This window comes from Orussus abietinus, unplaced genomic scaffold (genome assembly GCF_000612105.2).
Source record: "Orussus abietinus isolate OABI.00-Male unplaced genomic scaffold, Oabi_2.0 scaffold18, whole genome shotgun sequence".
NCBI lineage: Eukaryota > Metazoa > Arthropoda > Insecta > Hymenoptera > Orussidae > Orussus > Orussus abietinus.
The window spans coordinates 557,465-583,938 of NW_019396011.1; the positions used below are offsets into that span (position 1 = coordinate 557,465).

The 26,474-nt window shown below is 51.8% G+C and overlaps 1 protein-coding gene across 1 annotated transcript in view; it reads right to left on the reverse strand.

Annotated features, from left to right (window-relative positions):
- LOC105700306 (disintegrin and metalloproteinase domain-containing protein 10) overlaps positions 1 to 26,474 on the reverse strand; it is a 58,296-nt gene that overhangs the window by 11,257 nt on the left and 20,565 nt on the right. Inside the window, exons 4-8 of the mRNA XM_012426021.2 lie at positions 20,252 to 20,370; positions 4,610 to 4,853; positions 4,377 to 4,529; positions 4,104 to 4,288; positions 3,093 to 3,233 (exon numbers count right to left, since the gene is read on the reverse strand). Of these exons, the coding sequence (XP_012281444.1) occupies positions 3,093 to 3,233; positions 4,104 to 4,288; positions 4,377 to 4,529; positions 4,610 to 4,853; positions 20,252 to 20,370 (842 nt within the window). The remainder of the gene's footprint in view (positions 1 to 3,092; positions 3,234 to 4,103; positions 4,289 to 4,376; positions 4,530 to 4,609; positions 4,854 to 20,251; positions 20,371 to 26,474) is intronic.

Consider the following 26,474-nt stretch of genomic DNA (forward strand, 5'->3'; position numbering starts at 1 on the left):
GGGGGTTAATTCCGCGGAGTCCGGGTTTGAATCGGTAATTCCACGTTTCGTTTCATGCGACAGCGAATTAACTCCATTCTTCGTGTATAACGCCGTTTTGCCCGAAGGGAACGTCGCCGGGGGGAGGTTAAGCATTAACGAGCACGAGGTACGGGAACGCACAAGGGCGGAATGCAAAACGAGGAAGAGAGACGGAGACACGCAGCTAAACTCCTCCACGAATCGGAGCTTTTTTCCCTCCCTCCTGAAACGAGTCGTTTAATTAGGAAATAAGAACGCCGCGCGTAATTTCGCACCGTTCAGCGGGAAGGCCGAATACCAGAAACGATTCCTCCCTCTCGTCTCTCAACAATTTTCCCCCGTCCTTGGCATCCCTTTTCCCTCCTTCATTAGGTACCCCCCGTTTAATTTCCCCCCTTCGCGCTAATTTTTCAGCAAGACTAGGGGGCATCAGCGAGACTTCACCAACGATCCTCCGGGCGAAAGTCGAAGCTCGTGACGTTTTCTCACGGCGGGAGGGCAAAATGGCCGTGGAGAGGCCGGCCCTCGACGCGAACAAATGCCGGAGGAAAAGCACCCTTGCGAGAACGTCGAGAGCAATCGTCCTCTCCTCGCAGCGTTCTCGTCGAATAATGCCCCGTTGTCCGGCGCGTGTTCAAAGATCCTCGCGAGATCCTCCCCGGGGGGTGGCTCGCCGTTAGCCATTCACGACCGTCCCCCAAAATTTCCATAATTCCTCGCGAAAGAATTTCGCAAGAGTAAGACCGCGAGGGAAGGTAGAGGAAGAACGCGGGGAGGAAAGAGTGTTCACGCCGCCCCAGATTACATGTAAAGAGAGGGATAAAAAAAGAAATATAAATACAAAAAAGAAACTCCAGGTAAAAACGAAAAAGGCGCAACGGTGTCAGCCGGGTGCGAGAAATTCCCCGTCGTTTCAGCAGGCGCGCCCTCGTCCCGGGCGAGTTCCCCGCGCACTTTGAGTCTCTCGCCGTGGCAAAAGCCCCGGTCGCGGCGAAAAGAAGGGTTAACCGCGTAACGAGGGCCCTTTCAAAATGAATACCTCGTTTCCGCCTGGCGCGCGCTCACCCGCGGGACCCCCGAGCACGTAAAGGGACGTCCCCGGCGGAAGTAATAACGCCAAGGCGGAGATTTGTCATTTCTCGGGCGGATCGGCGGCCCTGGAGCGCGGCCTGCCGAGGAATGCAAATGGCAATAAACCTCCCCGCCCCGTGCCGGGCCGTAAACCTCGAGTGCGCTCCTCTCGCCCGTCGTTTCCGCGGCAGTAATCCGAATGATCGAAATAAACGGAGCGACGCGCCTTCCCCCGGGAACGAGCGCGCCCGAGATCGGATGCTGGCGAGCACGTGGTCGGGGTGACAGCTGTCGGCTGACCACGTGGGGCGGTCACGTGACGCCGGGCCAATCGGAACTGGGCATGCGGGCCACGTGGTCGAGCCAAAAGGCGGTGGTCTCGCTTGACTTTTCCCCTCGTACGTTCCAGCGGAAATGTCGTCGGCAGGTAATTTACGAACGCGGCAACGAAATTAGTTGCGAGCTCCCGCGACGCGTAAATCCTCGGAGCGACAACTCGGAAAACTCGAGAAATTCGCGAAGGGGCCCGTCGGCATTTCTGAGCAACATCGATTTTCACGGAAAATCGGAGATCATGGATTTTGACGGTTGTTTCGATTTTCGCCACCGCGATTTCCACGCGGCGCTCTCCTCGGGGGGAAAAAAGTTATTCCATTTCGAAGTTGGTCGAAGGTTGGCAGTCGTACCCTACGGTCGGACGGCAGCTGGGAGAAACGTTTCCCTGGGGGGTCTGGGGATGATCCCATCCCCTAGGTGGGTGGATTCTCGACACGTTCGTAATACAAGGGGCCCCGTGTCAAAATCCCCGAACGACCGATTCCCGAGCTCCACCGATGGCGTATATTTTTTTCCTCCACCTCTAATTGTGGAATAAAAAATGAAACCCCCCCCCGATGCCTTCCCCCGAGCCCCCGTAAGTAACGCGCGGGATTAATTGGAATCGGACGTTTTAATTAACTGGAATTTTATATTCGCGGAGGGAGGGGGAAATTTATTCCATCTGCAAGTTTCGTCGGGGGTGATTCCCCCGTCACTATCACCGGATTTAATGAGAAACCCTGTCCTTCTCCGACCCATCCCCGTCGCGTCCGGATGCGAGGCACCCTCGGACAGGACCTTTCATGGACGCCATCTCCGGAACACCTTTGGCCCGACTTCGCCCCTGCTTATGGGGGATTCGAGGGGATGTACGGACGGGATACACAGTGGATGCGCAATAAGATATAGGAGGCAGCAAGGGGGGCCATATATATCCCCGGAGTGAGTTACCGCGGACCCGACCTACCGCACCGTGCGTCTTCGCATGAATAATGCACCCCAGGCACTCTAGCTCGACATTTGCCGAAGAAAATTATCGCAAATATGGCGGATCCTGGAGCGTGAAATTTGCCCGAGCAATTACGCCATTAGGCGCATTACGTCTTGATGGACTCTAATTCCCCGGGGTGAGTGGGTAGCCGCGCCGTTAATGATATTCACAAAATTCCTCCGCTTCCAGTACGTGAGGTCTAAGACACCGAGCTTATAAATCTGACGTCGGAAAAGGCGTTAAAAATTCCTACATGGATTTATAATTCCACGACGTCGCGTTGTAAATTTGCGAGACCGTGCAGGGAAATTCATGCACCCGTGTACTGAATTTATTGGACCGTCCGGAAATTAATGAGCGTTTTTTCTTTTCTTTTTCTGTATATTGCAAATGTGTTATCATATATTATATATATATTTTTATGGTGAGTAGCGGCTATTGGATCTTCGAATTAGCGTTAAATCCTTGGCTGTTATCGCCGAAATGGCCGACTTGAGCAGTCGGCTTTGAATTTATTATGCCCATCCCGGAGAATTATTTCCGGCCGTATCACGTGCCGGGGGTGGAAATAATAACGCTTGCTTTTATTTCCTCCCCGATGGATTCCGGCCCGATATATGTCCCGTAAATTATAGGAACTTTCAGGTAGGAGAACTTTTAATGGCCGGTCATATTCGGAGGGATTTCTTACCGGAAAACAGCTCGAGGTACTTCTCCACCCCGTAATTCCCGGGAAATCGATAGTTTGGGTCCCGCACAGCATCCCCGCTGTGCACCTTCACTCGCTTGATCATGAAGCTGATATTGTCTGGCCTGCCGTCTTGATTAAAGTCTGGAAAAAAAATGTGAAAAAGAGAAATTACTATCGCAGATAAATTTAATACAACAAATGTTGGAAGGAATTTCCATTCAACCCCTTTCCACCGAAAATGATTCGAAAATTCCCCTCCCCACACAGTGCATTTAATGCGGTAATATTGTTCGCAACCCGAGCCGATCCATTAAATCCAGCCATGAAATTATCAATATTGGCGACGATATGCATATACGAGTCGAACAGCGGTATGTCAATATTGGCATTTTGGTCCCCATTTGGGGAGGGGGTTCAATCGAACGCCCCCTCATTCCTTCCGAAAATCGCGATTCCAGTTGGATAAAAAATATGAATTAAAAATTGAAATAAATAGCAGACTCCCCTCGAAAGCGAACAATCGAGCTGTCGAAATATTTCCGCAAAGCGGGGGCCTCGAAGAACGCCGAGAATTCCCAGAGGATGCTGATGGAAAATCGTTGGCTAGGGGATTTCTAGGGAGGGGGGTAATTTTTAATTAGCCACCGAGCCTTTACGCTCCGCCGTTCCAGCATCCACCCCTCAAGAGCGAGCCTCCACCCCCCGAAGAGAGTGGGCCTTTGCTTTTGACTTTCCAAGTTATTACGATTTCAGCTTCGGGGGGAGGGCCCGACTCGGATTCCACCGAATTGCCTCGAAGTGCTCTCCAATTTAAACCGCTCGAAATTCACCCCCAAAGGCGAGCCTGGACGAGGTGGGACCGCCTAAGGGTGCCCGACACCTGATCGAGAAAAGCGAGGAAAAATCCTGCATCGTCTCGCGGAAAGAAAAAAAAAGATACAAGCTTTTCCGTCCAATCTAAAGCGTCCGGATAAATGTGGCGGATTTGACAGACTCGTAAGAAGTACTTGCCCGTGTGCTTGTAAATCGAGTTGACCCTCTGCACGTGCCTCGTCATGACCTCGATGCAGGCCTCCTCCGTTCCGTACCTGGCGAAAAATTGGTGGTCGGCCTGCAGGTACAACATACAGGTGGTCTTCCTCGGGTCCACCGTGGCCCGCTTGTGCAGGTGCCTCGCGAATCGCTCCCTGTACAGCCTGGGAAGAATTTCCAATTTTTCGAAATATTTCCCCTCAGCCAGGGGGGATAAAAAAAATTCAGGAGAAATCTTGGGAGATACCTCACCTGCCCAGGTGGTCCACGTCGAGGTTTTTCGAGGTGCTCGCCCTGGTCACCGCCTCGTTGGAGTAGAGGCCCCCGTGCAGGTGCACCTCGTTGTCCAGCAGGTGCTCGTAGAAGGGCTGAGAGGTGTCGTTGTCGATGTTGAATTTCTTCGTGCTGCGGGGAAAACAATTGACGTTGTCCATATTTTTTGCTCTCGATACTCCGTTTTTTCGAACAGGTGCGGGTCGACTTACCTTTTCAGGGAGCTGGCCAGAGTACCTCTGTGCAGATCTTGGCTCGCGCACCTGAGGGACTGAGGGGGCGAGGTGACGTCCGACCCCCGATAGGCGATCGTGTGATAAAACGGCGACGTGTCCTCGTTCTCCGACAAGTACCTGCTGGTCGGCTCGATGTAGTACTCCTCGAGATTGGTGACCACGGTGCCGTCGAAGAGCCCGTCCTCGGTGACGACGCCCTGCACCAGGGCGTTCTCGTCCTCTGGAACCATGAATTCGATTTGCTCGCTTATTAACAAAATTCCCTATTAACGCGTCTACTCGCAAAACTTGCCGCCTCGATTTATTAATTAATATACAAAATTCGCCCCTTCGATTTATTCGGTTACTCCGAAAGAAAAAAAAAAAGTCCCCCCCGTTCAATCTGTCAATCCATTCTCAGTAATTATCCTCCAACCGATCCATCAGTCGAGTCGATTAACCTCCGAGCAATTAATCCTCCCTGAATGGAAACCCGACGGCTGAAGTCGGCCCGGAGATGCGAAAACTTTCGGCCCGTCCGCGACTCCGACTAACCAGCGACGACTTAATTAATATTTTAGGAAATTAACTGGTTACCCGGCCAGCCGACTCGGAAAACAACTTCGTAAGTTTAAGGGGAGCAATCTCGTGCCATTTGCCCCCGACTGGGGGGCTCCTCCAGAAAAAGACGTCCTAGAACTTGAACACCCCGAAGATCCCTCGCGATTCTCAAACTTTTCGCCCCTCCGGCAGATGAAATCGATAACGACAATCGATTACCATAAAACGGCAATAATTGTACCCCTACAAAGGGCACTTCCCGCGCAAGTCGTTTCGACCCCCTAAGATACGTGTAATCGCCCCCTCCTCCACCCCCTGCTGCATAATTCAACAATTAGGCACATCGCCGCAAGTTCTGACAACTTGAAAACGCCATTAGCGCGCTTTTAGCGCGAGTACGTGCTTTTATCCGACAATATAGGTGCCCCCTTCCTCTCCCCCAAAGAACTTCTTGTCGTACTTCGGAAGATTGATATTAGTTTCGGGGGGAGAAGGGGTACATCCCGCGGGAGGGAATCTCGAGAAGGCTTTATCGACCTAATTACGAGGTGATAGGTATCGATGATAAGACGAGACGAAAATTCATCTCAGGTGTGGTTTAAAAAAAAAGATTTCATTGGGAGTTGAGAATTTTTTCGGGGATTTTAATTTCCACCTCGGGAAATGCAGAAGGAAATTCGTACGGGCAGTTTGGCCGCGTTTCTTGCCGTTGAGATTTTGAAAAATGGCGAGATTTGCGGGGGGTCCCGAACAAAAATCCGGGGCAGAACCGACACGTGTAATGGGATCAACCTCGATAAACAGACGGCTTTCGGAAAATCTTTCGAGGGATGGCCGGAGATAGAGACCGAGGGCTCCCGGATCCGTTCGTCTTATCCCGAGGGATTCCCCTGTTAACCCTCTGCACCCCGCGCCCCTCTTCGGCCCTAGCGGGGGGTCACGGGAATCAGACTGGTACAGATTTACAGAGTACTCGTAAATTCTGGATCCTCGGGGTACTCCGGGAGCCGAGCAAACCCCCTACGTACATATATGCTCCTGTATACGCGTTTCCATATGTACATATATACGTGGGTGTGTATGCTCGGGTACATACGAGAGAAGCTAAGCTGAGAAGCTAAGCAATTCCAGGAATTAGGAGCAAGGTGGAATTATTTATTGAAAAAAAAAAAAAAAAAGAGAGAGAAATTAATCTCAACTCCTTTTTTTTAGTTTCCTTGTGGAAGAGGGTACGGGACAAGGGGGTATTCTCTCAGGAAATCATGGATTTTAAAAGTCTAAATCACGTGGAAATCTGTTGGAAATTGCCATACCATAGAAAAATTTGTTAGGACGAATCGGGGGAGTAATGAGAAATTTCGCCAGGAATTTCTTTTTTTCGGGGAGGATGGGGGGTGGAATTAATTTCGCCGGAAAGTACGTGGGGTCGGACATCCGAGGGACTTCTTGTTTGCGAGACGTCTCGCACTCGAGATCGATTAATTACGAGAAAACGACCCGCCCCCGCAGGGGGGTGGAATAATACGGAAGGGGGTGGTCGATTTTCCCGCCAAAGTTCTCCACCCCTTGGCGCACTTGGCTTCCGGCTCGGCTCCGGAATAATGGAAACTTTATTCCAGACTCTCTCCCTCCCGCCCCCTTTCCTTCTTTCTCTCTCCCTTGTGCCGAGGGGTGCTCTCTCCGTATCTTTTGACTCCAATTAATGCCATTCATGGCGGCACTCGTTCCCTGCCTTCGAGAAAACGAAGCGGGGCGAAACACTCCCTGGCGACGTTTCTTTATATCGGGGGAGAGGGAGAGTGAGACAGAAAGGGGGAGAAAACGAGGGGCAGGAGGAGGGAGAGCGGAAAAGAAGGGAACCGTCGTGCGAGAAAATTGCGCGTCGCGAATCGCATCCCTCTATCTCTTTCTCTCTTCTTTTCCCCACGTCTCCGTCTCTTCCCTCCCTTTCTTTCTCTCGTCGTCAATACTTCACTACCTTTATCCCGATTTTGTGCAAAACCGAGAGAAATCTAAAAAAATCCCCGAATTAATCCGATGGCTTTTGAGGGGTTTTTCCTCGGGGGTGGTTTTTAATCGCGACTTTAAAACGACTGCAAGGTTTAACGACGCCGCGGGAGATAAACGCCGAAAGTTGGCCTCGTATTTTCCGGGTTATTTCTCGAGTGGCTTTGGGTGAAAACCACCCCTTAGCGCCATTCCGCGCGATCGCACCCCGTCCATTTTCCCAGGGGACGAATACTTTCCGGGCTCGCCGAGTAATCCTCGCGAATGCCTCTAATATAAGTGAAAACTTGGCGCGAGTCGGTCCTGAATTCGAACTTCGACCCTCGACTTGGCAAAACGCGAGGCGAGAATTTCGAAAACACGGGCATTATACGTGATCTGATTTTTTGCGACTTGAAATGCAAAACGAATTTTTTTAGGCCAGCCTGTTTTTTTTTTTTACGCATTTATTTACCCCCGCTTCCCACATTTACGGGATGCTTTCAAATAGGATTCCCGGGGAATATTTCGAATCGATATAATTCCTGGCGTTTACGGTCCCGTGGGTTACGTCGCGTCCAAAAATCAGCCGATATTCCCGTAAATTCCGCGACGGAGCGAAACGCGAACTCGGCTAGGGGTGGAAAATGCGCGGCAACCATTTCGTTAGGATACTCTTGGCGGAAAAAAAAAAAGTCAACTGATTTTCCTGGAAATTTCGGGCCGGCGCGAAAATACGAATTTGGGCAGGGGTGGAAAAATTTGCGACGGCCATTTCGGAAGGATATTACGCGTTAAAAATTCGGCCGATTCTCCCGGAAATTTCGGGCCGGCGCGAAAACGTGAATTTTGGCAGGGGTGAAAAAACTCGCGGCCACCATTTCGGAGAAGGATATTTCCGGGCCGGGAAACGCCGATTTCCCGGGGTCTCCCGTAAATCCCAGCCCCGGCACGCCGTGGTAATTTTTACGGGCCATTTCTGTGTCCGTGTACCGATACGGGGGTGCGGTTTCCCCCGGGGGGTGAAAAAGCCGCCGACGGGGGCCGTAAAGATATGTGCTCGTAAACCGGATAAGGACACAAAGCTCGAGGATCCGCGGAATCTGTGCCCCGCGACTTACATGCTACAAAATACCCCCAGGGGGTGACTACCCCTTCCGGGGGTGCTCGGGATGGGGACTCATAAAGCGACGACGTCGGAAAAGATGCCAAGGGCCGGACGGCAAATAAAACCGCTTCCACAGGGCACGGACATCATTTGCATATCATTACGACCCTGAAGACCTTCTCGAAATGACGGAAGAAATTGAAATGGAAATTTCGGGAAAATCCTTAAAATACGTAAGAAGTGCTTGGGAACGCAAAAATGCAGTTCGGCCGCCTTGGGAGAGCGAGGTGCGAAACAGTTTGCAGACGTCCTTGCACAGGACCATAAAATGGAGAAAATCATCCTTGAGATCCGAAAGGCGGAGTCGACCCTGAAGAGCGACCAGCGATGTCCCGCGACCCGTGGGACATCCGAAACTGCGAATTCTGGGGTGCGCTCGTAATTCTTTCCCCTCTCTATAAAGGAGACTGGGGGGATTGTTAATTTTTTTGTGGAAGAGGTAATCCCGAAGGAGAGATCGTGCCCTTTGGCCGACCCAGGAGTCGGGCTTGACAGGCGACTAAGTTATCTCCCGACGGCCCTGAAAAGGATATAAAGTCGAAGATCCTTGGGAGGTCCCTTACCGGGAGGCTGAAAAATCGCCGCTAGAAGGACTCGCGTTGCAGCCTCGGCATGCACCGCGGTGCACCGACTGCTGAGAGGGCGATAAAAAAAAAAGTTTGAGATATTTAGAAATTTCTTTTCACGTCCAGACTCTCTGGAATAGGCAAAGGGAACAATTCTGAAGTTAATAAAAAATAGGAACGACCCTTTTTCCGAGGGATTGTTTTTTTTTTTTTTTAGGCCGTTTTATAAACGAAACCGCGGGATCTTCGCCGGAGGAAAAGGTGGAGTTACCTTTCCAGGGGTGTCTCCTGGAATAACTCGGGGGTCGTGCCAGCAGCTTTCTCAAAGACATAACCGCGCGATTTATTGCGTCCCGATATTGCCACTGAAACGGGGTCCTGGAAGGGGGGTCGGCTCCTTCGGGAAGCTGCGATCGGGGAGAATAACCGGGCTGTCGCGTGCACGAGGAGCCGCGGGTCGTCGGAGCAGATCAAACGAATCGTTTTCCCGGCTTTCCCCGGAAAAGAGGCCCCGGAGCGAGTCTTCCCTCGGGAGTCCCCCGCAAGGGGTGCTTTAATTCGGGTGAAGGGGGGCTAATCGGTCCCCGGCGACTTTTCCTTGGTCGAAACTTTAATGAAAATAGAAGTAGGAGGAAAAATGAAGTCGTTTCCCGGATTTCGAGAGAGTCCCGAGACTCTGAGAAAAGTCATCCCGGAGATTCCTGGAGATTCCCGGTACGGGAGCCTCGCATCCCCCAGGAAACCTCGCCTCGGCGCGCAGGGTGTACCCTCTGTATTCTCGGAAATTCATGAAAACCCCTTTTCCTTTTTTCTTCCGCTCCCTCGCCTCGCCCTTCCCACCCTTCCCGGGAATTCTAAGGCACCTGGAAACCCTCGAAACTCTCGACCATGATTTCGCCTAGATATCCTCTCAAACTACGCCGACGAAAAACGGAGTAAATGAAAAATCCCTTCGCAAAATATTTGAAATGTCCTTGCGACAGGAACCCGATAACCATATCGCGAAAAATCACTCCAAGACGCGTCATTGTCTTATTCCAAAATTTCTAGCCGTTCCAATTTCCGAATTTCCGCCGATGTTCCCGATATATATAGAATGACCCTTTCGTATCACCTTAAGCCGAAGAAGTGTCGTCTTGGGGGGCCCCTCAGGGAACGGCCAGTTTCCGGACCGAGCACCCTCGCAAACGTTCCACGGTTTTGACACGTATCGACGTAGGTACATACAGGTACACGCAGGTACATATGTACGCGTATATTCGCGGCCTCGGTACACACGGGGATGAGCCATGCACTATTCATACCCGCCAATGCAAATACCTGAGGCAGACGTGCACCGATTTAAACGTCCCTCGCGAGTTTACATTTTGACGCTCGCAAACCACCCCTGCAAATAAGGGAGGTTGGTGGCCCCCTGTAAAGGGCACGCGGCCGCGTTTCCCGTCTTCCGCGTTTTGCATAAGGCACTCGGGTCGCGCCGATGCACCCTCGGTAAAGGGTGCATTGTTCGGTAAATAAGGGACTTTCAAACGATTCCTTTTCACCATTCCCCCTTTTTCGAAACGTTGATACTCTCCCCGAGGTTCGCGTCGCGCATAAGGCCGATGCACCGTGAGATGCATCGGTGCATCGAGACACCCCGATTGCAGTGGAGGTGCCAGGGTGAGAGTTTCCACCCTCTTTCTCTGAAAAGCAGGCGTTCTTCGGGAAATGAGAGACTTTGACGATTTCTTCTCTTCCCCCTTTTGGGAAATTTATATTTTTCCTGAAACTCGCGTTTTGCATATGGTCGAGCGCCCGATGCCCTGGCAGGGGGAATTTCAATTCCCCCGCGGCAAGTACGGTACCTTGAACGATTCTTCTATTTTTCTTCGCTTTCCTATTCTTTTGTAATTTGATATCCTCCGAGAGGTAAATTCCGACCGGATTCTGCGCCGCTTCCGGTAATTTAAGGGGAGGCCCTGAAAGAGGTGCAGGGCAACTCGAGGGGTGCATCGAGCGAGTTCGAGAGCCGGGCTCTCGTTACGTGTCCTCGGATTCCTCCAGAGAGCGACTCCAAAGAAGGTTGCACAGTAATTAATTTCATTTGGCCCCTTCGTGTCGGCCGGTCTCGAGACTTCATCCTCGTGAAGTTCCGAGACCTTCGAGACTTCACCTAGCGTTATGCCGCGTCTAAATGCCGCGTAAATTGCATCGGATGTTTTTCTTTTCGAATCGAAATTTCCCCCGTACTTGGTTACGAGAAAAACCGAAAGCTCCCGGATACAGCCGTGTAAATGCGGACGATACATTTTTTCTCTCTCTCATTTTTTTTTCGCCAACTTTATAGACCCTCGATATTTCCTCGCGTCTACGTTCAGCGTTAACCGCGTTGAATCTTTTTTTAAATCGATTTTTTACCGCACCCGGTTATAGGAGAAACAAAATTCCCGGATGTAACCGCGGGGGATGCAGGAGAGGTTTCCTTTTTTCCCTTTCATTCTGACGGAAGACCCGTCAGGAAAAAATGTCCGATCGGGACATTTCGCGTCGAGTCGAATGAATCGCTCGCTTTTTTCGCCGATATAACGATAGAGAGAACGTAGAGAGAGAGAGGGACCGTCGCCCTTTCGGGCAGGAAGCAGATGGCGAGTCGCGATCCATCCCGAGTCAATAACAGAAATAGGCAATTTAATTTTTCCCAGCGACATCCAATCCCAAGTATCACAATAAAAAATCCCGTTCGCTTTTGTCTCGGCGATCCTGGCGCGCGAGTCCGCGAAATGAAAAGGGATAAAGGGGGAAGAGGATTCAACCCAGCTCGAAATCCCGACAGAACGGTCGCCAAAGTACCAAGTAAGAGTACCAAGAGTACCAAGAGTACCAAGAGACAGCCGATTGAAGGGGTTCGAATTCTGGAAATTTTTGCGAAAAATCTCTCTCAATCCTTAAAGAGGCAACTCGGTCGCCGCGCTCTCTCGGGGCTCTTCCTCGGGTTCGCCCTCCGTCCTGAAAGCGCGACGAGAGACACCTTTTCCCGAGGCCCGGCCCGTCGGGTTGGATATGAAAAAAGTTTCCCTCGACGAGGGAAAAACTTTCCGACGTAAATCCGGGCGAGACGCGCGCGAACGCGCGAAACGAGCCCGACTGCTCGCCCTTAGCCGCGCCCGGAGGATCCGCCCTATAAAACGCCTGGAACTTGTCCCGAAGGTGCAGACACGGACTTTATTCGGGAACGAGGCGATTCCCCTTGGCCTCAGAATTTCCAGGAGAAAACTCTGAATATAGGGTTCAAAAGGATGCGTCCAAAGGATGCACCAAAAGTGGCGGTCGGTCTTACAACCGTGACATCGGTGATTTCCCCCGATTTCCCCACGATTTCTTTGCGTTAACCCTTTAACTGCAACTATAGTGGCCCCCTTCATATTCCCATGTATTCAAAGCGACGGATGAATATCGCATTCATATTAAATATTAGCACTCCGCGGTCTGGAGTATCCGTCCAGGTTCATCTCTACCGCGGTTAAAGGGTTAAAATCCGATTTCCTGGGGGAACCCCAGTCTCGGAAGAACCAGGGCTGCATCCCTCCACCGGGGCTGGAAAACTGCATCCCCGTGGCCGGAGGAAACTACGATGCATCTCGAGGCATCCAGATTGGAGATTAATGCTCCCTCGTCTTGCGAGATGGTCGCAACGACGACTGTCCCGAGACGAGAGCGACACGCGATCCTCTCTTTCTCTTTCTCCTCCTCTTTCGAGAGAGGGACCGTCGCGCGCTATAACGGGCCGTCGTAATAAAACGCGGCGAACCACTTCCTACAGCCAATTTCGCGACGCTCGAGCGGGCCGCACAGTTATAAATTTTTATCGACAAGACCCGTCGAGTGCTCTCGGGTTCCCTCTCGCTCGGCGCCACTCGAGCGGACTCGGGACCCGCTCTCCCCGAACTCCCGGGGGAACCGGCGAAATTCAACACGGACTCGGCGAATTTATCCCGACCTCTGGCATCGAAAAAAAAAAATAAAAAAAAAATAAAAAAAATGGAGGAAAAGATTAAAAAGTAAGATAAGAGACCGCGCCCTCGAGTTCTCGCCCCGAGGTCCCCATGGAGCGTTTACCTAGGGACCGGGAATCTAATTTGCGATCCAGGTGATCTCTTCGATAAGGTCTTATCAGGGGACGAGGGCGATCCCCGAGTCAATAGGGCTACTTGGCGCAATAGGGCAAATTTTGGAGTAGACGAGGGGCGTCTCCGTATCCGGGTCTATCGACGGAAAAAAGATGAGGCCTCTTATCGTGGACCCCTCCTGGACCGGTCAGCATCTCGGGGTCGAGGGGAGTAAATAAGGGGATGACGCGGATCAGCTGTTCCGGGTCACTAAACTGCAATTTCGACTCCCCTATTCCGGGATGAATAATCCCGGTCCGTATTGCCGCTCAATCTAGATGCACCAAATCGGTCGCGTATCCAAGAGCCGTCCGATATGAAGGAAAAAGGAAAAAAGAAATTTTCAAACCGAAGGGGGATAAATTCAATCCACCTTGATTTGCAAAAATTCCCTTGTAAACTGCGATCTACCTAGTCGAGACCCCGAAATGAAAGGATAAAAAAAAATGAAAAACACTCAAAACACTTGAAAAGAAGATTGGAATTGGATCAAGGTTGATTTGAAAAAAAAAAGAATTCCCTCCGCATATCCGAGTCACCGAGATACAGAGAAATGCTTGAAATAAAAATCCCCTGAAATCCAGGTAACCCTGGAAAATTCGAAAAGTCTCTTAAAGGACGACACACCGAATCGGCGAGATTTTGCGAGACGAGAAATGAGACGTTATTTCGGCGGGTCCTTTTGAAGAACTTCGGTTCGCGGATTTTTAGAGCGTCTTTTTCGGTGTTTCTTATAGAGCAAGAGAGCCCAACTCGAAGAGATCGACGCGAGGTATTCCGAGGAGGAAGTCCCCGCACGAGTGGCGAAAGGCGGGATTGACATTCCTCGTGTCCCTCCTTCCAGGGGGAAGAACGGGAAGAGGGAACACGACAGATGCAGGGAACGACGTTACCGGCGAAGGAGAGTTCGCGGAATCGCAGAAGCAGAAACGCGCATCGCCGGGATGCCGGTGGATTGATACTTTGCATCTGCCTCGAATCGCCCCGCCGAGTGGCAGATGCGAGGAACGAGGTTATTCAACCGGGGAAAAACGAGCGGGTTTTCCGCCTCCCCCGATGGCGTGATTACGCAAACGCGTAATCTCCCCGGCAAGGACGAATTTTCCCGAGTTCTGATCTGCCGAAATTTTACCGCGTCGAAAAGAAAGAGGTATCCAGGAGGAAGAAACGGAGGCCTATTCCATTTTTAGGGAATTTTTTGGGGATGTTTTTCCTTTCAGGGTTTAACGCGATCTCGGGAAATCGGGGGCTGGTTGACAAGACTTTATTTGACAATGTCGCGTGACCGTTGCAGGATAAATCCTAGACACGAGACCGCAGCTCGTTATTCCTCGTTTCGTAACCTCGTCCTCAATATTTCGTACCAAGTAACCGGCGAGCACGGTCGTCTTCAGGGGTGGGCGCCACCCCGAAGACGCATGCGACAAGAGATACCTCTGTATTCCTATTTTTATTTACATATTTAGAATACACGGATGCCCGATTTTTATTCCCGGTTCGAGAACATCGTGCAACGAGACGCACCCTCTTCGGGAACTCGAGGAAGAGTTTTGTCGAACCGTCTTCGGGGGCAAGTCGGCGCGACCTTGCTTGTCGCAATTAAATTCGACCCCGACATGCGACACGTTTAATTGGCTCAAGAACGGCGAAGCAGCTTTCAGGAGGGATCGATGCGCGTTTTTTAACGAACTCGGGCAAACCTCGCCATAGGAAGAACGCAACGGCGTATAACGAGAATAAAGAGCCTCCCCGGTGACTGGAGGGATAAAAAAGGAGGGCGACACTCTCCGCTCGTTAGTCGAGGACAAAAAGAGGATTCCCCGATTTTCTAGGAAAATAATTTACGCCAGCCCGTGAAATGAACTTCCGAGGGGGTGGTCGCCACCCCCTCGGAAATCTTCGCGGCACTCGAAAAGGAGTCGATCAAGGAACCGCCATCGCCCCCGTTATCGCTTAATGGTGGTAGAAAATTTCCCTTAAAAAAAAAAAGAAGGAGATACCGCGTCGTTAACGCCCAGGGGTTGATGGACACGAACGGCGGAAAAATGGACACGTCCACCCCCCACCTCGTTTCGCGTATCACAGATGGATCAAATTTAATTGCCGCGGGGCAAATCATCGTCCGATGGACGTGCCGGATTTCCGGGTATCGGGGGGTTTTTCCCGAAATTCGGGGGAAGTTGATTAAAAAACTCCCCGGTAACGCGAGACGAGCAGAGAGGACACCCTTAGCGATGGCCAGTGGCCGGAAAGTCGCCACCCCGGGCGAAACCCGAGAAGCGGGCGGAAATTAATCCCAACCCCTGTCTTCGAGATCGCTAATGACCTCGCTTAAGCTGGTAAAAAACGGCCCGAGTCGTAAAAATCCGTCCTCCGGTAATAGACCACCACGGGTTCCTCAGGGTGGGACCCTCGCCTTGAAGATCAAGGGTTGGCGAATTAAACGCCGAAGAAAGGACTTTGAGGAAAGAACGAAAAATTGAATTGAAAATCGGAAGAATGGTCTTGAAAGAAGAAAAATGCCAAAAATCGAACGTTGAAGAGCGACTCGCCTAATTTTCCGATTTTCCAGACATCGGGGATGGAGGAACGTCTCCACGGTAAGAGAAAATCAGAAGAGTCCACCCCTTATACAGGGAGCGAGGGAGGTCGGGCCTACCCATTTAACTTGCAGATTGAAATCTCTTCCCGGGGGGTCCTGCTGACGAGGCGTCTAGAGGACTAATTCCAGGATCGGCATCCGCGGTGACAATTTTTCCAGGAGCGTCCAACCCTTTCACGCGAAAGCCACGAAGAGGGAAGAGGAGAGGAGGGGGTCCTTTCGCAGAGGGTTTTCCCGTGGATAATTCATGAATTATCCGGCGCTCCGCGAGACAACCCCTCGCGCTCGTCTTCGCTAATGCATTCTCGGGCGTTTTTTCCCCCGCCACCCCCGGGCCTGAATCCATCTGCATTAATAACCTTCCGAGGTTATTCCAAGCCCAGGCATGGTTATTTAATCTCGAGGGTACTCCACATTTTAACATACATTACGGTCCGAGGTCGCGCCCCACCCCCATCCTAGATTCGCCCCCTGCCCCCCGGCGCCATTTTTCACGTGTCCACTTTCCCACCGAGTCCTCCAGAGACTTCCGATAAGCCGGCAAAATGGCCGCCGGAATAGTTGGAGGTCCCTGATCGACCCCTAACAAGGCCCCTTGGGGGTGGCGGAAGTGCATCGAGGGTGCATCGCGGTGCACCTGGGGGGGATCGGATCGCGATATACGCGCGATTCCATTCGGAGATGGGAGGATCCGTGTCTGGGGGTGGGACGTGCCCACCGGGGGTGGCATCTGAAAGCCATGAATGCCGGCTTTGTGCCGCACCCTTTGAAGGGGAGACTTCCTCGGCCCCCCTCGGCTCCCCTGCGATGCCGAACTTCAGACACCCCGCCTTGGGAGGGGCACGTCGAAAGGGGGACATATCAAAATTCGCGCGTCAACGACCTCGAGGGGTGAATCGCGACCCCCCTTTGCCCAAAGAGGGTGGAGAGTGGGTGATAAGGAGCGATCGGGACCGCATTCGGGACACCGGGACCGGCAGGACCCTATTCAGGACCATTCGGGACGTCGCGGGTCCGGATCCTGGGTTGTTCTCGGTTCCGGGTCGCTCCTCCACCCCCCATCCTGGAGGAGGTCCTGCCTTCGCAAAAGCCGCGGTTATGAATGTCGAGATGAGTTGGCGGGCAGCCAGCAGGAGCCGCCACGGTTCACCGAGCTACTCAACCTTCCGGGACGCGAACCCCGCTCCCTGAGGATCCCCTTTCCCGCCATTTACTCGCGTCCTCGCCCCGTTTTTAGAACGGAATTCGGTGTCCCCGGGTCCCCGAAGAAAATTTTTGGCTCGCCCCTGTGGAAATCATCCACACCCCGCGACTCCATTTCCTGGTATTTACTACATCGGGGAAACAACCTCACCGAAACAGGGAGATATTTCTTCGACCCGGTACCGAGGATATGCATCCCCCTAATTCAAAGAATAATTATTCATCTCAACCCTGGAATAAATCGGGGGCAACGTTTATTCGGAATCGTGACAATTGATTTGAGTCAAATGATTATCCTCGAAATTATATCGAAAAATTTCTTTGGTTCAATGAATTTCGTTTTTTTTTTTTTTCCCTCGGTGCAGCGGTCTCGATGTCCCCGGGCGGGATTTTTTGGCAAGATTCGGGAGTTCCCGAGGGAGGACGTGATTCGGGAAAATTCGGCGTCGCTTGAACCCTTTCCTCCAGGCGATGAGGGGAGAATCGGGACGCCCGTCCCGTGCAGGTGTCTCGGGAAGGCTCCCCCAAGTTCGGGGCAACTGGATCACCCCCACCACCCATTCCCCCAAAAGGGCCCGCGGGCGCGACACACCCTCGAAATCCACCCCCTGCCTCCCAAAGTTTTAAACTGGCTCCCGGCGAGTCTACAACTCCGGCGCGTCTCTCTGTTCACGAACTCGGGGAGAACTACCCCCGTCCCCGACCACCCCCACCCCGTGTATCAGGGAGACGAATCGAAGACGCGGTGGAATCGAGTGCATCCTAAGGGCGGCAACCCCCAGGTGCTCGCACCCGAATGCACCCCTGGATAAAAAAAAGTATGTGCACGAAACGAAGATATACGATATTATAGAAATAATTCCCGGGGCGGAGAGGGAGATCGGGAATTTCTGGAGTCCCTCGGGATCTCGTTACGGGGAAGTCGAGCATGTACGCGCGTCTGGACGGTCTTTGCGGGTACGGGATGCACGTTCGCGTATGCACGTGCACGTATTGATGCACCTAGGTGCACCTGAATATACGCGGTCGAGAGCCGTCCCTCTTTCGGGCCGACTCGACCGGACCAGCCCCGAACCTGGCAGGACTCCAGGCGACGACAATGCGATTCGCGGCCAATGGAAAACCGAAGCCCACGCACCGATTCTACCGGGTGTCCCCGAAGGTTCCTGGGGAAACCGGGAACATTCCTCTCGGATTTCGATTCCCTCCTAAATCCCGAAAAATTCCCATCCACGAGGTGGTACGAAAGGGTCATTCCATGAAACGTCAAAATATTGATAAAACTGCCCTCCAAACAGGGTGCACCGAATTATTTGAAACACTGACACGTGATTAGTGACTTCTTAACAAAGGTCTTGAAACTCACGAAATTTCAATTTTTGAAAAAAAAAAATTTCTAATTCTGTCCGGGATAAATACATTTTTTTTTTGTGATTTTGTGATTTTCCGTGATTTTCAATTACTCGATGCCTTTGTTAACCTACAAAGCTCGGCCAGACTTCGGTGATGCAACGAGAAAGCCTTAAAAGCGAAACTGGTGCAAGTGCAAGGTCGGCGCAGAAAGCTCGGTGCTGCTCTAATAGCCGGTCGACATCGAGGGGTGGTTTCGTCCCCTTGAAAGAAAGGAGGGAAAAAAAAAAGCAATAGAAAAAAAAAATTGTAAAATTCCGAAATTCCGAAATTTCCACGGAGAGTGCAGAGTAGGGTGCGACCCCTCGTCCTATGGAACAGGGGAGGCACCCCTGTGCCCGGTGCTTAATGAAGCTTGCGGAGTTAAGCGCAAGCCCTATTTTCCAGCCAGGAACACGTTACATCCAGATGCCCCCCGCGATGGGGTCGAGGTCTCCTATACGGGGCAGTTTGCATAAAGTCTCGCCCACCCCTCCAACCCTCGGCATTAACTAATTGCGTAATTCACCGTGAAGCTCTTACAGTATTTAACCTCTCTCGGTTCGATTCGCGCGAGATTAGCACGCGCGGAAATCTCCCTCCATAGTGGAGCCACCCCGACGGGGTGCGACGTCGAAATTCCTCCCCCGACGAGGGTAAATGCCCTTTCCCTATTTTCTAAATGATTTTTTTCCTCGTTTAACATCTTTCCCCTAATCTTTTCAGGGAAGCCACAATTCGCTCCCGGTTCCCGTGGGGATGAATTCGCGGAAGGAGGAACGAGGAACGTCTCGCCCCCTATGTCCACCCCCGCGCCCCGATTATGCAAATAACCCTGGGACGCTCAAAAGCCCCACTTCCCTCGAGTTTGTCGACATACCTCGCGAGTCGAAACTTTAAGACGCCGGGACGGAAAAAGGAACTTCTTCAGGTGGCGGAGTCAACGTTAACTCGCGTCCCGTTTGTCAATTCCCAGGGAGGGGGTGGAAAAGGAAAACGGCGACCTCGACGAACCGTCCACAGAATTTTTCGCGATTATTTCCTTCGGAGGTGAGATGCACACGCGCAGAAATTAAATTTGCCAAGTAATTCGGTGCATCTCTGGTCGGCACGGAATGGGGTGCAATTGGTAAACGGGGCGAGGAAGAGAGGAGGCGCTAGCCACCCCCAACTTCGGGGGCACGTTATACGACATTCCGGTGGTAAACGTGGCTCGAACACCTGGTGTGATAATGCAACGCCCTTATGCGTGCATACAAGCCACAAAGGAGGCGGCAGACTATAATCCCCTCTGCAATGCTCTCGCAGCCTGGATTCTAGCCCCGCAATATCAGCAACCCCGCGGTTCCTGATATCGGCGAGCCACCGGTGATAACACCGCCCCCTAACCCGGAATTTTCGAGGGGAAAAAAAAAAAAAACACGTAAAGAAAATGAAAGAAAGTATCCTCTCCGATTTAATTTCCACGTGGATATCGGGTCGATAGTGGACGAGTCGACTTCGACAAGGAAGACTCCTATCGGGGCGAGAGAGGGGTGGGCGGTAAAGCGGATTAAAAACTTTTACGACGCCGAGTCGAGCGGAAAATCTACGCTCCTGTCATTTCGCGGCGTACATGGATACCTATGTACGAGGGGTGCACCCGGGGCCCACCCCCGGAGACGGTAAATAAATTATTCCTAACGACTCGCAATTTCCCTTACACAAATACCGGGAGCGGCGCCTTCGACCGAGGATCGACCGTCGATAAATCGAAGCCCCCTTAAATGATGGGGGACGCTTTTCCAGGAGGAGGGGTCCCAGGTCCCTTGCAATCATTCGTCGAGCCCCTTAACGAAATTAACTGGGGGAAGAATCGCGGTCTTCGAATGGCCCCTTAAGAATTTCGCGTCATTGGTTACGCATAAAAATTCGTCATAAATTACGAAAGGGACTTAACCGCGGGATTTAAGGGCGGAAGTTCGCCATTTTGAGGGGGTCCAGTCCCGGCTTAAAAATCAGAGGAAGAGTACTCACCAAGAACGGTGCCGGTGTACGAGCGAGAAGTGTCGAAGGGGATGTTCCCGTTGCTGCCCTCGAAGACGGCGTCCTTGGAGAAGAGGTTGCCGTCCCTGACCAGCCTCATGGTCCAGACCCTGAAACATTCGAGAATCGAGTTCACTTCCGGTCCCAAAATCTCGGTCCCACCCTCGACGGTCTCCGCGACAGGTGCGCCGAAATTCCCGGAGAATTTGCCGAACTCGGAGCTCCGATCCAGGAATCGCGACTTCCGCCTCCCGTTTCCACCCCCTCGCGGGGGTGACGGATATGGAAAGAGGAGTTAAGGTGCAAGTTGGAGCTTCACCTAAGCCCCGGTTTAAGCGAGAAATCCCGCCGCGAGGTGGAAGCCGTGGTCGCGTACCTTTACGGCTTCGTCATCGTTTGCACCCCGACGTCAGCTCCACCCTCGGGATTCGGGATCGTCGATTTGCCCCAAGGAATTCCGGGACCCCCCTCGAACTTCTCGGCATTTGGTCCCGAACCGCCGGTAATTTGTCCGGACGCGGTTTAATTGGAGGTTCGAACGGCTCGCGGGGGGTCGGGGATGTCCAGGGCGAAAACGAGCACTTCCACCCCCAAGGCTCCTCTTCCTTTTATCCCTCCTCTCCGAAACTTTCGCCGATTTAATTTAAAGAGACCCGCCGTGTGTGTATATATGTATATTCGTGTCCCTGGGAAGGAATAAATAAAAGTGTCGCGAATTCCGGGGGTGGGTCCCCTAACGCGCTTTGCTCGCGTTTAACTTCGGAAACTCCCCCGTTTTCCCGGGGAGTTCGCCATTTTATCCCGACGAAATAACGTTTCCGCGTAACTCGCCGTCCGGTTACGAGTTACAGGACCCCCCGGTTAATCGGGATGGATATATCCCGCGTATACAAATAAGGATACAAAATACTTATCGAATATACTAGCTCGAGGAATAAATCCTTAAGGTAACGTAACGTAATTAAACGTAGCCATCGATTCCGTCCGATCGATCGATCGCGACCGGTCATCCCCGGTTTTATACATCCCGAGGGATCCTGTCGTAGGACTTGGTAATTCTGCGTTTCATTTAGGAGGCGTCGAGATACGGATATTTTATTCGGGCCCTTCTGGGTTCTACGACGCCTCCGAGAGGGTAAGGGGAGAAGGATACGTCTCCATTTCCCGGAGTACTCGATTTTTTATCGCGAGTCGCGAGCATTTTTCAGGAATCCAGGAGGAATCGGTCCCCGAGAGAGTAACGAGAGGTCCTTCGCAGGATCGCGGGAATAAATAGCCGCATCCCAGGGGATGGAGATGCGCCGTCTCCCGATCCGGCTTTACGTGGACCTGGCCCATTGAACCTTCTCCCACCCCTCCGGGGGGGTAGTTTTCCTCCCTTTTTTCCCTCACAGATCCAATTTCGATAAATTGCAGCAGCCCCCGTAGTCGACGATCGCCGGACAAAACGCGCGACACGTTTTAATCAAACGCCTTCGCTCGCGGGGTCGTCCCCGTATAAAACCCGGGGGTTGAAAAATCGGGGGGAGAAAAATGGAGCCGAACGACAAAGGGGGGGGGCAGGGAGAATTACCCCGAACCGGGAAATCACGGGCCGGGCTGCGAAACGCGCCGTGCATCGGGAATTTTTCCGAATATAAATACGTATGCATATACGTGAGTGCACCCCCTCGGAAGGGTGCACACTTTTTTTTGTTCCGCTTTTTTTGGGGCGAATTTCCGGATTCGTCGCCCCGCCGTAAAAATGCGAACGTCGTGTCCGGCTCGCGATTGGCCGAGAGGGGGCGCGAATATCTACGCCTGGTCCGCGGATTTTCATATTTATTGCCGGGATGTCCGGCGGGGGTTGAAAAATCGGGAGGCGATTTCACCTACCCCCGAAGATGGGAAAGAAAAAAAAAAAAAGGAGGTCCGCCTCGTCTGCTCCTTGGCTCGCAGCTCTTCTCGAGTATTATCTTCCCCTTAGTTTCCTCCGCGTCAGCGGGGCATCCTTTTACTCCTGCGCCCTCGTATCACATCCCCCTCTTGTATATCAGGAACGCAAATTCCGCCGGGGGCTGCGCGATGCAAAAGTGCATCCGCCCGGGGGTTTACCCTGCAGTCTATTAGCAGCGGCTCGTCCCCGTAAATTCCGAACTCCGTTGGATTATTCCACCGTGGTATTATAATCGGCTCGGGAAATTTTCAACGATTCCTTCGCGACCTCGAACGTCGCGTAGAAATACTCGAGAGAACAAAACAAGCTGGGGGAAAAATAATAAAGTGGGAACAATTAGAAACGAGGGTCCGGCCTTGTAATTGTTTCGTTTCGTTTTGCTTTTTCTTTTACAAATGCATGAAAATTCGCCCCTTTCGCGAGGGGTAAAAACTTCGCCCCGGGAGGCCGCCAAGCAAAAGTTCATACATCCTAAGGAGACTCGCGGGGCCAGCGTAATTCGCGTCGCACGAAACGCCTGGCTAATTAAATTAGTTGGCCAACTTTCATCCCCTGTCCCTACGCACCCCCTTCAGGGGGTCTCGCCCTTCTTTTCCGCGGCCCACTTCATACCCCGCTGTCTTCGGTAATTTTATCCCCGACACCCCCTCTCTCTCTCGTCCGTGCAAAGAAAACCGTTCCTCGACTTCACCCGGGGGAGGAAAATGGGGAAAAAAAATTCCCCTCCGTCGGGGTATCGTTCCCGAGTCGGGAAAACCGTGCCAAGGGGTGCACCGTGCGATACATGCACTTTAACGGATTCGTCGTTCCACCCCTGGAACCTCGACGTGCAAAGGGCACGTCCCCGATAATATTCCGATAGAGTCGAAGGGGTCCATTTATTTTTCGCATCTCGCGTAATGTGACGTGAAAAGGGCGCTTTAAAATCCGGGGTAGAGGAGGTCCGAAAATGGTAAATTCCGTCAATTACGGGGACGCGCGTCAACCCCTGCGTCCGGGACGGGTAAAAAAGGAAAACCGGGAAAGCGGGAAAACAGGAACAAAAATTCCCATCCAACGGGCCGTTCGTCCCGGAAAACTGTGTCACGTCGAGTTGAATTGTATGTTACACGCACTTTAAATGGACTCGCGGGCTGTTTCACCCCTTTAACGTGCAAAGGGCACCCTCGATGACACTCCGATAGTTCATTTAGCTTCCATGACGTTTCCCTTAAGGTGATACGAAATGGTCATTCTATATGTACAAAACGTCAAAATCACGTGCTGAAATTTCAAATGATTCGGGGGAATGCTTTATCATTATTTCGACGTTCCATATATATATACATGACCCTTTCATATCACCTTGACGCTATGCGAGGTGGTTTTAAATCCTGACAAAGCGAATTCGAGCCTTCTGAAATGGTCAATTCCGTCAATTATGACGCCGCCTCCACCCTCGACTCACCCCGTGTTAACACGAGCGCATTCGATTTCGGACACGAATGCCGAACAAGGGCTCGTCATTTGCCAAAGTATTGATTGGGCGAGGGTGCATCGGGCTGTGCCTAAAAACGAGAGGAATGCACCCCATCGTTTCGTCGATCGAAAGCTCTCTACCCGTGTTCCCATAATCCATATAAAACGAACCGATCAGGCGATAGGACTTTTTTTTTTCTCATTTTATTTTGTTAGAGTGGAATTTTCCAATCTACCTCATTTTGATACAGTAGAAAATCTCTCGTGTTAAGACGCTCTTTCGTCGGGGGTTAGTCGTCGATTTTCGGCGTTTCTCGTTGGCAGTCACTTTTAGACCGGCGATATTTTTCATCCCGTTCTTTCGGAACGATCTCCCGCGAACTCGATCACTCGTCCCGGTCGATAGTTCCCTCGATTAATCAACGAGCTTTCATCAATTTGGAACGTCTGCTCCAGGCTAGGGGGAATCGCTCAAAAATCCTTAGTCACGTGCGCGCATCGTTCGACCGGGACTCATAAATCTTCTGGTTTGCCTAAAAGCGCGGAAATAAAGTAAAACGGATCGTTAATGCGAGTCCCGCACGCCAACAGGTATTCCGACTGCGATCGAGTCCTGAAAGAACGGCGCGCGAAACCAGAAAATCGAGCCTCCATAATCAGAGAAAAGTATTATTAATATTTTAATTGTTTAGTATACATAAGTATATGAGACACTTTAATAAGACGTTAAATCTAGTTTCGGCATATTTCACTCATTTCCTAGATCATGAGTCGACGTTCACCTGACGCCTCCAGTTAGAAGAGATCCTCGATAATCACTTTCCTCCGCTCTTATCAAATCCGCAAAATCCCGCACCCAGAGCACTCCGACATCTCCCATCTCTCTCTCTCTCTCTCTCTCCCCATTTCCACACATTCTCGACCTTGAGACAATTCCCAGCGCACACTTCTGTCCCCGAAGAGTCCTCGATCCCCTCGACGTGGAATCCCATTATCAGCGGCGAGGTCACAGGAGGAACGGCTCGCGATTACCGAACGGATAACCGAAAGCCACGTCGTCGGGTTTCCTCGACCGTGAATCCGACCAACCTTGCGGACTCGACCGTGCCGAAGACAGGTGATCGATCAATTATTCCGCAAACACCGGTCCGGTCGGCCCCGAAAGCGGCGTATCAGCTGATTCCGCGGAGAGCACCACGGGAGCCGGTTAATAATCTTAATTCGCGATTTCGGAGCACGTCTGTTGACAGTGCCCGAAGAGGGGGAGAGAAATTGGCCGAGGACCACCCTTAATCCGCGGTGGCTAAACAGTTATTTGGAGTAAGGGTTGATAAGGCAAGTTAGGGGGTGATCCAGCTCCAGGAGACGAGCCTTATCGTTCCGGCGCGAAATCCGGAGAAATTCCATAAAATCGAATGAAATTGGATTTTACAGTAATAAGTTCCTCGATCTAATAGAACGAAGTGGAATAACCCGGAGAAGTTGAAAAGTCGACGTAAAGGAATCCAATCGGGAGGAAACACTCGACACGTCGGGATGAACACTCCAAGTATCGAGAGGAATAAAACATCCGCGAGTCCAAATCCAAGATTATACATAATAAAAAAAAAATCTGAGCCATCGATGTTACAGGATCCAGCTCTCGAAACGTAAATCCCGCGTATCGGGATCGAGCAACTGGACTACGGAATGAAAATTCCGAACGTCGAGGTAAAAGGATAGTCCAGCGAGTTCTAGGCGAGGATTCCTAAGGTGGAGGGAAAATTGGAAATTTCAAGGTGAGTATCGAATTGTAATCTCGACCGGTTCGGGCGTTCTCCTAGACGATCGGAGTAAAAGGAGGATGAGGGAAGACCGGATCGTTTCTCCGGTTACTTTGTCCGATCCGAGTCCAGGATATCCCGTGGATATCCATCCAAGGCCAATGGAAAGTGCCGGATTCGCGACGAAGGACAACCGATTGGATTAGAGCGACACGATGCTCCGCGAGTTAGGTACGTATATACCTCCGCGAGTGTCCTGTGTGTATAAATATGTACGTATATACGGTATGTACCTTACATACCCGTGGATGTGCCCGAGGTCGCGGAGTCACCCGGAACGTAACGCGGACAAAGTGGCGCACGTTTCGCGTTCCTCTCGGATGACGTGGACGCGTCGACGAGGAAGGCCTTCTCTCGAAACCTCTCGGTTGTCTCGTGTCCGGATCGATAACGACTATCTCTACACCCGTTAGAGGATGAAAGCGGAGTTGGGGAGGAAAAATAAATTGAGGCTCAAATTTTCCGGGAGTCCTTCCCGGAGGATACGGAGGACGCGCGCCGCTCGGTACTGCCGGAAAAGCGACCCGAGTTATTTTAAAAAGGGATTTATCGGGACGTCCTGAGAGACAGAGGGTGGTGAAGAGAGAAATTCCAAGGCAGTAAGGGGTCGTTACGAGGGAGATAAAAATTTGAAATGATCAGAAAGGACACGTATCGTCCGCCCAGCAACGTGGAGGAGAGTAAAAAGCGCCATTATTTTCTTGCCGATGTACGACGTCCCCTCGGTTATAGGGCGCCAAAATGGCCGTTTAAAAAGGAAAATAAGGAGGTAACCTGAAATTTTCTGCACGTTTAATCCTGGAAAAGGACACGTATCGGCTGCCTCGCAGCTTAGGGGGAGGAAAATCGGCCCGTAAACCAACGCGTCGAGAGTTTCTTGGCTCCTGGACGGGACCGAAAGCGACTCCGGAGTCTTTCTAGGTGACCCGTAACGATGCACTTGCACGTTCGAGTGCGGAATTGCTCGGGCTTTAAAACGCGGGGGAAGCTCTTCCGG